The 12555-nt window shown below is 42.5% G+C and overlaps 1 protein-coding gene across 1 annotated transcript in view; it reads left to right on the plus strand.

Annotated features, from left to right (window-relative positions):
- LOC308280903 (complement C3-like) overlaps positions 1 to 12555 on the plus strand; it is a 61012-nt gene that overhangs the window by 14717 nt on the left and 33740 nt on the right. Inside the window, exons 9-18 of the mRNA XM_080720974.1 lie at positions 4653 to 4770; positions 4896 to 5011; positions 5712 to 5870; positions 6014 to 6116; positions 6328 to 6422; positions 6800 to 6991; positions 7156 to 7311; positions 8751 to 8880; positions 10122 to 10196; positions 11137 to 11349. Of these exons, the coding sequence (XP_080577100.1) occupies positions 4653 to 4770; positions 4896 to 5011; positions 5712 to 5870; positions 6014 to 6116; positions 6328 to 6422; positions 6800 to 6991; positions 7156 to 7311; positions 8751 to 8880; positions 10122 to 10196; positions 11137 to 11349 (1357 nt within the window). The remainder of the gene's footprint in view (positions 1 to 4652; positions 4771 to 4895; positions 5012 to 5711; positions 5871 to 6013; positions 6117 to 6327; positions 6423 to 6799; positions 6992 to 7155; positions 7312 to 8750; positions 8881 to 10121; positions 10197 to 11136; positions 11350 to 12555) is intronic.

The following is a 12555-nucleotide window of genomic DNA, read 5'->3' on the forward strand; positions in this document are numbered from 1 at the left end:
GAAATACTCAGATTACATTTACTCAGATTGATTTCACCCCAAGCCTCCAAAATATAAAAAAGAAATCAATAAAATCAAGGCACTCAGCCTAGATAGAACTTTTTTTTTAAACAAACATGGCTAACAGATTCTGTGGCTGCCTAGTGTAGTGGTCAGGGCATATGCCTTTCATGCAGAAGGTTGTTGGATCAAATCCCGCCTGGGGTTTATATAAGCGTAAAACCATGATATTTGGTACACTTCACAGTTTGGTTCCTTGAACAATGTCTGATATGGAGCCTTCCTAAAAATGTCCCCCAACCCCCCTTGATGCGTATTTTAATATCCGCCATTACTAAATAATGTATTTTGCATCATAAATCCTGAAACAAGCATTATAATACAAACTGTCATGTCTACACCTATGTTGTGATTTCCAAGGATTGCAACAAGATCATGTACCAGCTCAGTGGCCTAGTGGTTTGAGTGTCTGCCCTGAGACTGGGAGATCCAGGTTCAAACCCCGGACGTGTCATACCAAAGATTCTATATAGGCATACAGTCTTTTGCATACATGTTGTGTAGAGGCCAATTTGTGCTTTTACCTATAACCACCGATTAGTTTAAAACTTTGTATGCACACTTCCCAGAGGCCAAGGAAAAACCTGTGCCCTGCATTTTTCACATCTGCCATTTATAGCGCCACCAGAAGGCCAACTTACAGTATGTAAAACACATTCTTCGATATTACTCCTTCAGATTTTATCCGAAAATCACACAAATCAGTACACAGTATCTCTACAGTGATGTAATCATGACGAATTTGTCAGATATCATATTCTATCTAATTGGCTAACATTGAATTCCAAGGTTTGCAGGATTGCTCCTTTTTGAACAAAATGTCTCAAACGCAGCCTGCTATGTGTGTGAGATTTTGCACACACATTCCCACTAGGCCAAGGAACAGATGCCACCCTTCTCACATTGGCCTGTTATAGCGCCACCAGCGGGTCAATTTTTGCCAAACACATTTTTGGAACAAAATGCTTCAAATCCCGCATGCAGCGTCCGATTGCCGTGAAAGGCCCAAGAACACGTGGCACCCTTTTCACTTTGGCCTATTATAGAGTCACCGCTAGGCCAAAAAAAACCTACCTGACCTGCCAGAGTCCTGTTCGGAAGAACACTGCTTCCAGTTTTTCTTTGATTTGTTCTTTGCTTTCCCTTGATGCTTTTTTGCTTTCCTGCTTTTTCTGCCTTGGCCACTTTATCGCTGCTTGCAGCTATATTTATTATTATTATTATTACTATTATTTGTTTATTTTAAATATTAGTTTTATTGAGCACATTATAATTGACAATACAGTGTATCACAATATTTCATTTGCCCATATTTTTTGTTTTTAGTTTTCCTTCCTTTTTTCCCCATTCCCCCCATTGTTCCATGCTGGACTATGTAAAAGTCCATATGTGGTTATCTCTTTTATGCCCATATATGAAGGTCATTGATATATATCACTGGCCAGATGGCAAAGGCATGGCCCTTATCTGCGTGGCTGGTTCAGATAGGGATCTCCATGTATGGGCATAAAATAATATAATGTATGTATATGGATACATATTAGTATTAACTAGAAATACTGTTCCTTCGAAACAGTGTGGGCTCGCTTCCAACCCAACAAATAGGATACTTTAAGGTACTGTAAGGTACAGTACCTTACAGTATTGTACTGTACCTTACTATACTGTACTGCACCTTACTGTACTGTACTGTACTGTACTGTACTGTAACTTACTGTACTTTACTGTACTCTACTGTACCTCACTGTAAATTACTGTACTCTACTGTAACTTACTGTACTTTACTGTACTCTACTGTACTGTACCTTACTGTACTTTACTGTACCTTACTGTACTGTACTTTACTGTACCTTACTGTACTGTACCTTACTGTACTATACTATACTGTACTCTACTGTACCGTACTGTACCTTACTGTACTGTACTCTACTGTACCTTACTATACTGTACTTTACTGTACTCTACTGTACTTTACTGTACTCTACTGTACCTTACTGTACTTTATTGTACTTTACTGTACTCTACTGTACTTTACTGTACTCTACTGTACCTTACTGTATTGTTTTGTACTTTACTGTACCTTACTGTACTGTACTCTACTATACCTTACTGTACTGTACCTTTCTGTACTTTACTGTACTCTACTGAACCTTACTGTACTTTTACTGTACTGTACTGAACCTTACTGTACATATTCTATGTGTTCTAGAGGTGTATATTGAGTGCATATACTGTAGGTTAACAATCCCAGATCACATCTGTCCTCCACTATGTCTATAACCAAGGCGTTCTTCTATGTGGCCACTCCAGACTGAGGAGTGGAGCATGACTTTTATTGTGTTTGTGGATCTGATTTGAAAATGCATTGGTTGTGATATCTCCCTGACAACCAACAACAACCACTAATACGGCTGAGTGTCCCTGCGGGTTCTAGGATATATACTGTAAATCCCATTGCCCGGGATCCTAAAACCTTATTCTTTTTAAGTAAAATTTCTAAAACACTACAAAACATGTCTCAAAGACAAATACAAGCAAACGTCTCCAAGGTAACACAGTAACAGTTGTTTGTGTGTGTGTGTGTGTGTGTGTGTGTGTGTGTGTGTGTGTGTGTGTGTGTGTGTGTGTGTGTGTGTGTGTGTGTGTGTGTGTGCGTGCGTGCGTGCGTGCGTGCGTGCGTGCGTGCGTGCGTGCGTGCGTGCGTGCGTGCGTGCGTGCGTGCGTGCGTGCGTGCGTGCGTGCGTGCGTGCGTGCGTGCGTGCGTGCGTGCGTGTGCGTGCACATTGTAGATCAACTTCATAGCAGTATTAAGTGGTCCATCTATGTTTTTTTATTAATAATAAAATCTGCAAAGTAACAAGTAACTGAAGCTGTCAAATGCTGTATTTATAGTAGAGTATATGTAACAAAAATGGAAAGTAGAGTAAAAGTACCTCAAAAATGTACTGTAGGTACAAGTACTTGTATATACTTGAGTAAATGTACTTGGTTACTTTGCAGCACCACCGAACAGCCAATGACAGACAGGCCTTTAATCACAGCTGTCTCAATCAGTAGAGTGGAGAGGGACATTTATAGATATTTGTAGTTTTAACTCAGAATATATACATCACACAGCTTAGATATTTGGATCAAATCAGAGAGCAGACCTGTGTGAACGCATTGATATAAATAGCATATCTGAAGTGTGAATATTACAGCCACAGCGCCTTAACATAAACATGGGTCCCTTTCCTCCTTCTACACTCTCTCCCCACTCACTAAACCCATTGGAAATGCATTGGGTGCTTAAAGTTAAACATTTTAATTTTTTTATATTTATACTACAAAACATTTCAAAACCAAAAATACAAGCACACGTGTCCTCAGTAAGCTGAACACATAAAAATTTGAATGGTGTTGAAAGGTGTAAGCGTTTAAGAGATGAATCGCGCCAAAGTTTTGAGGATACTGACTAGTATAGAAACAAATAAATAAAGAAATAATGAAGATAACATACGTGTGCTCGCCTTCCAGGCGAGCCCACAATAAAGGATAAAATAGAGCCTGCTTTACTCTGATTTACACCCTACCTTTCCTGAAAACGTCGACCTCGAGGTCGCATGTCACCCTGAGGTGTCTTACTAGTTGCCACCGTCTGTCTGTCACGACACGTCTGTTACATGTCACACTTTTGCCCTACTCATATCTCTGCCACCATTGCCCCGATCCATGCCAGAATGCACACACACACTCAATGCCTGCCAAACCACTACCTCCAGGGACACCCGGAGCTCCAGGAACCCCCTGGGACCCCCTGGCGCCGCCGCCAAAAAGTGCAAAAATTACCTCCCCAACGGGGCTGCTCACCGTTGGGTTGAGCAGCCCCCCGGATGCAAAAGTTATCCCGCCCCCTAGTGGAGGACCCCCGCCACTCGGGGGTAACTCGGGCTAGGAGCGACCGGGAGAGCCGGGCCCGGTACCCACGTGTCCGCCTTGGCGCGTGGGTACACTGCAGCCCGCTAAAAAGGCCGTAACATGTGACCTGACGGTCTCTTATCTCCCGATTAGGGAGTCTTACTGGTATGGTTATTTCCGGTGTGGGTCGTGAAACCTGGGCAGTATATTGGTATAAAAGACACACAATAGAGAAGATACCTCTTTCCAAACCTTGTCAATGTATAATGTATGTATGTGTATACATATATGTGTGTGTGTGTGTGTGTGTGTGTGTGTGTGTGTGTGTGTGTGTGTGTAATGTGTATATGTAAATACAATGTATTTTTACCAAATACATAACATAACTAGAAGCAGTGCTCTTCCGAGCACAGGTCTCCACCAGGCCACACAAATCGGCCTGTTATAGCGCCACCATGAGGCTGATTTGAAAAATGTGGGGCAGAGGTTCTAGATTGGCATCCAGGGAGTGTGTGTGCTCAGTTTGGCAGCGATCGGGCCAACGGTGACTGAGATTAGCTGCTCACAAACTGCGAGGACGCACGGACGCACGCACGGACGGACGGACGGAGGGGAAAACATACTCTCCCTCAGCCTTCGGCTGGTGGAGACAAATATATAACATGGATAAGTAATTTCTTTATGCATGTTTTTAGGTGGTAAGAGGTGAAGGAAAGGCCATCTTGCTGAGGAAGCACATCACAGATGTTTTCAACATTGCTGATCTGGTGAAGAGCCACATATTTGTGTCCGTCAGTGTGCTGACAGAGAGTGGTAAGGAGAGAGAGAGAGAGAGAGAGAGAGAGAGAGAGAGAGAGAGAGCGCACGCATGCGTTTAGGTCGCCTGGCTGTAACTGTGTGAAACTTGAAGACTGAATAGCATTTCCCTGCTCTTTCAGGCAGTGAAATGGTGGAGGCTCAGCTGAAAGGCATCCAGATAGTCACATCTCCTTACACCATCCACTTCAAGAAGACACCAAAGTACTTCAAGCCAGGGATGTCCTTTGATGTTTCGGTAATAATAATAGCTCTGATTTATAGCATCCAAAGTACCCAAAGTCACTTTACATATATAGAAAAAGAAAAAAGGAACCAACTTTATTTAGAAAAACTAAATTCTCCAATATAAATATGCCCTCAGACACAATGACATTCAGACACACACTGTCTTCCTTTGTACTTTGTAGTTTGGGACATCATCTGCCAGAACCTTAAAACATGTATGTGCTTTGCTGGAATTGATGCAAAGGAAATGGCCTTAAATCAGTGATCTTCAAACCTTGTCACTTGTCAGGGACATTTCATATGACATTTTTAAATTAATTGTTAGTTGTAAAATTGTGATGCTATATTAACACATGTGGACCCATGTGTGGGTCGCAGACAAATCTTTTGTGGGTCCCTTAGTTTTTTGTATATTTTTTAAATTATTATCAAAAAAAAGAAAAATCCCAAAAAAGCTATTTTTAGTTAAAAACTAAATTCAATGATTTTTCCAGTAATCTTATTTTTTCTCCCAGTAATCCAGAAATCAAAGAATTCCCATATGTAATCCCAATCTACAAGCTCATTGTAGATCATCGAAGATCTGCTGTTTTCACTAGTTTGGGTCCTGGGCAAACATCTAATTTCTCTTTTGGGTCTTGAGCTAAAACGTTTGGGAACCACTGATTTGAATGGTCAGTTCAGCTGTTTTTCATGTGCTGTACATTTAGGTTGTGGTCCTGAACCCTGACAACTCTCCGGCTGTGGGCGTGCCTGTGCTGGTGCTGGTGGGTCCTGGGTACCCACCAGCAAATGGGGTAACGGCAGGCAATGGCATGGCCAAGGTCACCGTCAACACAGTAGCAGAGGCCCCACACCTGGACATCACCGTAAGTCTCTCAAATTGGGCATGTATTTTTTTTTTCTTCTTTTTTAGTATGATACCATAATGTATTCTCTGATTCTTGTGATTGTGATGTGACAATGAACGTGTTGAGGTTGAAGTGATGTGCACCTGTGTATGTGATTCCAGGCAAAGACCGCTGATACAGCCATTCAGAGAGATGACAGGCAGGCATCAGCTGTATACAGAGCACTCCCGTATACTTCCACAAGCAACAACTACCTCCACATAGGTAAAAAAAAAAAAAAAAAGAAAGAGGAAAAAAGAAAGGATTTAAGCCAAGGAAATAAATCATAACAATGTTACTCCATGTGATTGTGGTGGTGGGACCTAAATCCTGACAATGTACGGGTAACTTGCATGCATGCATTTAAACAATTTGTTTAAGCAGTAAACCTAGCAGTAATTGTTGTACATTCTTGTGATTGTTTCAAATATTTCAGGTGTGCACTCATCTGAACTGAAATTAGGAGACAACCTGAGATTCTTCCTGCACCTTCCCAGGCATGCAGAGCCAAACCAAGACATCACATACCTAGTGAGTTCAGCTGTGTTTGAGACCCATGCGTCTGTATGCACTTACTTGTTTACTGTATCTGCTATGCGTCTGTATGCACTTACTTGTTTACTGTATCTGCTATGCGTCTGTATGCATTTACTTGTTTACTGTATCTGCTACGTCCACTGGCTCTCAACTTTCTGGTTCAAGGTCCACAAGAAATCTTGAAGTATGTTCGCGTTTCATGTTTATTCCAATGATCAATCAATCGATTGTATTCCTGCTTGGATCAATGGCAGTTCCTACCTTTCGTTATAACAATGAAAACTAATTTTTCAGGGTTAAAAAAAAAACACGATATATTTTTTTTAAATATTATGTCATCATTAAAATTGTATTCTCATTCATGACTGCAGATCCTGAGCAGAGGCCAGTTAATCAAGAATGACCGTTTCCAGAGACGAGGCCAGTCCTTGGTGACTCTGTCGTTTGTCATTACCAAGGACATGCTACCCTCATTCCGCATCATAGCCTATTACCACATTGGAACTAATGAAGTGGTGTCAGACTCCATTTGGGTGGATGTAAAGGATACCTGCATGGGTTCGGTGAGAGACACACACGCATGCACGCATATTGCTTTCAAGTGTCACTGATGATAGCAGTGACCCATTTCAACCCTTTATAGGAAAATTCACAAATTGTTGCTGTTTTTGTATAAACGTATTCCAATAGGCTATAATTCATTCCTGTCCTTCCCCTTTCATCACAGTTGAAGATAGAATCAGACAGAAATATGCCATCGTTCGAGCCTCGTAAGTTGTTTGTTCTGAAAGTGACAGGAGACCCACAGGCCACGGTGGGACTGGTAGCTGTGGACAAGGGCATCTACGTCCTCAACAACAAAACTCGTCTCACCCAGAAAAAGGTATTTTGTGTGTTAACTTGTGGGCACTGGAGGGGGCTTCTTAATTTATGAAGGTGGTGCTTCCCAAAATTACTATTTTGGATCAAACATTGTTCATCTCATGTTCACTGTGCATTTTTTAGAAACCAGTCTGTTTTTAGACTGATGACTATAGTGCGTCCACAGGCTTCCATTGACTCCAATGCATTCCACCGAACTTCCGGTTGTAATTTGGCACCCATTCTGCGTCCAGAGCATTATACACAAACACGCGTCACACAGCGGCAATGCAGAACGGAGAACGCACGCAGCATGGACCAACAGGCATGCTAGCTCTTGTCACTATCGGTCTCACGTCTCTCTGTGCTGGGCTCTGCCGATATATTATATAACTCTATGCTCTACTCTGGCTTCTGCTGAGGACGGTGCTAATGCTACTAGTAACGTTCACTTTGGAAATTGCAGATGGATCTACAAGCTCGCAATGCAGCCAACACACACACACACACACACACACACACACACACACACACACACACACACACACACACACACACACACACACACACACACACACACACACACACACACACACACACTCCACTTTGCATTATTGTGAATGAAAGAATGAGGACTTTGTCCCTCTGCATAACTCCGCCCCCAGTAGCAAAAGAGAAGGATTTTTCTGGTTGGCCTGTAAGGGACCAATCAGAAGGTTGACAAATCATGTTCTATCAATATTTGTATTGTGTTATACTGTACATAGGTAGAGGCCTCGTATAAGCCCTTCGGGCTTCTTGCCTCCTCCTGGCACTTTCCTTTTTATATTCTGTGTAGCCTACTGTTTTTTGTATTGTTTTTATATTATGCTAAATAAATCTAATCAAATCTGCTTCCTCCAACGTGGGTTCACAGCACTAAATTTTTTTTTTTTTTTATATATATATTTTTATTGTTTTTTTTTTGTATACATATAACACACAAAGACATGAAGACATGCACATTCACACACATACCACCTGCACATGCCTATTTTCTTTCTTTTTTTCTCTTCTTTTTCTTATGCATCATACAAATAAAAAAGAAAATAATAATAATAATAAAATCAAATAGCATTGTTTACATAATATTCTTTCCCATTTGTTTTTTCTTCTTTTTTTCCCTTTTCTCTTCAATGACATATTGATATTGTGAATATGAGCATCATCCCCAAGTGTTTGTTTCCGTAGCATTCATATATAATTCCCAAAGCTTGTAAAAACTTGTTCTGTCTGCCCCTAAGTTAGTCTCTAACACTGGTCTCTAAGCACTAAATTGTTACTTCTAATTTAGTTCAAATGTATTTTATTCAAAGTTTATTTCATGCTGTTAAATCCCTTTTGTTTTGTACAGTTAATAAAGCAAGCGTTAAATATAATGTATTGTGCTAAATTGCTGTTTTGTGTTTGTGTGTGCATCAGGTGTGGGACCTGGTGGAGAAGTATGATACTGGCTGTACAGCAGGCGGGGGGAAGGACAGTATGGGTGTGTTCTCTGATGCTGGGCTCTTGTTTGTGACCAGCGCTGAGGACGGGACTCCATACAGGAATGGTAAGGACACTTATCCTCTTTCCCCCCTGGAATTCTGTTCCTCTACTTATGTTTTAGTTGTATCTTAATTTAGACAGACATTTGGAAAGCTTGGATAGAAACTGTGGGAAGGGGAAGAGGAAGTTATGATAATGCAGTTGAATATGCAGATTGATTTGAGATGTACCGTATGCCGGTACGGTTCATTCATGCGCTGTTGTTCAGGCCAGGCCAGGCCAGGCCAGGCCAGGCCAGACACACACACACACACACACACACACACACACACACACACACACACACACACACACACACACACACACACACACACACACACACACACACACACACACACACACACACACACACACACACACACACACACACACACACACACACACCCCCCCCCCCCCCACGACCACCGCTCAGTTCACACGGGTGTGATTTTTTGTTTATTGTTTGTCTTCTATTTAATCTTCAGACAACTTCAGTTTAAAACAAACAAAAAACATGCAACCCTCTCCCTGTTACTAATATACTCCCCAACTGCTTTAAAAAAAAAAATTCAGGGTCTTCATACAAGCCTGATTAGATGATAAAATGACTAAGAGCTTCTAAATAGGGCTCTAAGTGTCCCTGAGCAAGACTCTTAAACCCTAACTGCTCTTCAGGTAATGGCAGCGCAGCCATAGTTAGAACTAGAAATACTGTTCCTACGAAACAGTGTGACTGTCCACTGTCCACCACTCCCAGATTTTCCACACCTCAATTGCACCTCATTGGCTAAGGGCCCTGCCTTTGTACTGTCTGCGACAGAACTCACTATATAAATGCTGCCTTTGTACTGTCTGCGACGGAACTCACTATATAAATAATGAAGATAACATAGTGTTCTCGCCTTTCAGGCGAGCCCACAATGAGTATAATCATAAATACATTTCAGGTATACACAAATATACTTCACAAATACCTCAACCACACCTACAGGGGATACTTTTCTTTGTTGTTGTCCTGGGTGTTTTCATTTGTATATTGACATACTGTATAGGGCTACTGCTCCCAGACACAAAACAAAAGATTTATTAGTGAGTTGAGCATGCATGCCCTTTGTGGGGTTATGGTTAGTGTGATCAGTTAGACTACCTGGTGGTACCTAAAGAATAACCAACAAAAAAGAGATGAAAATCACATTATTCATTTGAGGTTGATATATATATATTGTCATCTTTATTATTATTATTTTTTTTTTTTTGCATTTCCAGAATTAAAGTGTCCAGGCAGTGTCAGCACAAGGAGGAAACGGGCCACAACCATAACGGATCTTAGGAGAACCCTGGGTAATTATTAACCGCTAGTTGACCAGAGTCCCCCAGGACTCTAAGGGCCCTATTTTAATGGCATTACATATGCCAGTTCTTAAGGAGATTCTGCCTTGATTTTGTGTACGTTTTGGGTGAGAAAGTACGTACTTGAGAAGTGTACAGTGTACAGTACATTCTTGTTCTGTACCAGCCGTGGCTGGATTGTCTCCCTATCAAACGAGACCAATATTAATATATAACAAATAGAATATCTAAAGCCTATTTTGACATAGGCCTATGTAAGATTTAACTCATTGAGTGCCAATCCCGAACTAGTTCAGCTTTATTACCGTATCGCAGAGTGCCGATCCCGAACTAGTTCGGCTTTAAAAAAAAAAAAAAAAAAAAAAAAAAATGTTTTTTTTTTTTTTTTTTTTTAACATTTTTTTTTGGACCCCATCAAATCTGGTGAACATGATTTCAATCGCGATTTTGCATGTTCCACCCCCATACAACCCCATCTAACATACAGGGCAGCCATTTTTGTTTAAATAACATGTAAAACATAATGGCTATTATCTCAAGAATGTCTGAACGGATTTCCAATCGGATTTTTTTGTTTGAAAGCTGTGAACAAACTGCACAAATCCACTCCATTTTTTAGAGCTCATTCTTCTCTGTTTTTTTCCCATGCATGAGGTGTGCAAGGTTTAATCGTGGCTAAATTGCAGAAAATAGATCTTCTAAAATGCTTGGTAGCCAATAGCTAACTTCAAGCTAACTTCATCCTCTTCCTGTACATGCACAAAGGAAAGTGTTCAGGCATGTCATGGCTGCAGGGCTTGTGCATATACCAGCACTGTCTAAGTAGAATTCTCTGGTCATTGGGGCCCTCTAGTGGTGAAAAAGGGGGCACTCAAAGAGTTAAAATGCATCGATGGTCATAATGTTTTTTTTATATATATCTCCCTCCCAGCGGGCCGGTACAGAGATGGTAGTGATACCGGTAAACAGCTGTATAAGTGTTGTGTGGATGGAATGAAAGACACCCTGCTGTCATATGACTGCCAGCGTCGCAGCGAGTACATCAGTTATGGCACGGCCTGTGCTGAAGCCTTCCTGCACTGCTGCACAGAGCTGGCCAGCCAGAGAGCCGACAGTAAAGCAGAACAACTCCACCTGGCTCGCAGTAAGAGATGTTGGTTTCTTCTCTGGGACCCAAATTTACCAAAATACTCTATGAAGTAACCACTTAAAGGACCTACACCATGAATTTTCACTTTTTCTATTTTAAAACCTTTTTTTGGGGTCCCACTGGCACCTTCTATCCTCACAAAGTCCTATTTCTGACCGTTGTGTCTTTCTCTGGTTTTGGGCAGACAGAGATGAAAAGCTTTCCACGGGTTCTCAGAACAGTGCTGTTCTGAGAGTTGAACGAGAGTGACGTCACTCTCGTCCCCCCCCCCCCCCCGTCCTTCAGGTAAAAACCAGAGCTACTCTTCTAAACCCAGCCCCTCATTTGTTTCTAATTTGCTTAGCCTCCACTTCCATCTGCAGCTGGCTTACTGTTCTGGGGCTGCTCACTCAGTGCTCTCACTCACTTTTATTCTATGAACATTTTTGCTATCAACATGTCCAAGGAGAAGTCTTAACGTTCCTGGATTGCACTATAAATGTGACATTATAGACTGCGAGGACCCAAGCTTCGTCCCTTCTAACAAGGAAACAAAATACCTATTTTTAATGATCCGAGGCCTTCTGAAGCCTGGGCCTAAATTTTCCGCGGTGGCCGGGTGGGAGCTCGCGTTGGCCGGGTGGGAGCGAGCCGCGGTGGCCGAATCCACCGCGATTTCTTAACCAAGTATCTTACCAAGAAAAAGATAGATGATAGTGTTGAGCCGATCGAGCGGTCGCGACAAGCAGCTCCGACCCGGTAGACAGAGCGGCGGTCCTGGCCGCGAGAAGCAGCTCAAGCAGACAAGCATCCTCCTCCTCCGTGTCCGTGATAGACCGCCTCTCCTATCGCTGTCCAACCCCCGGTTTTCCACTCCCTGTCCCCGGCTTGAGAGAGCTTCACAGCCCGCCTCTCCTGTCACTGTCCGCGGCTAGAGTGAGCTAAAACACCCCGGTCCTCCCTTCACTCTCCCCGGCTATAGAGCAACACGCCGCCTCTTCTATCACTGTCCCCGGCTAGAAAGAGCCCCACACCCCGGTCCCCGCCTCTCCTCTCACTAGTATCCACGATTCCACGGCTACACGCCGCATCTTCTATCGCTGTCCCCGGCTATAGAGAGCTGGCCACCACGCCTCTCCCTTCACGATCTCCGGCTAGAAAGAGCTCCACACCCTGCCTCTCCTCTCACTCACGGCTCTCCTCTCACGCTGCTGCCCGCTG

This window comes from Nannobrachium achirus (genome assembly GCF_963921795.1).
Source record: "Nannobrachium achirus genome assembly, chromosome: 3".
Taxonomy (NCBI): domain Eukaryota; kingdom Metazoa; phylum Chordata; class Actinopteri; order Myctophiformes; family Myctophidae; genus Nannobrachium; species Nannobrachium achirus.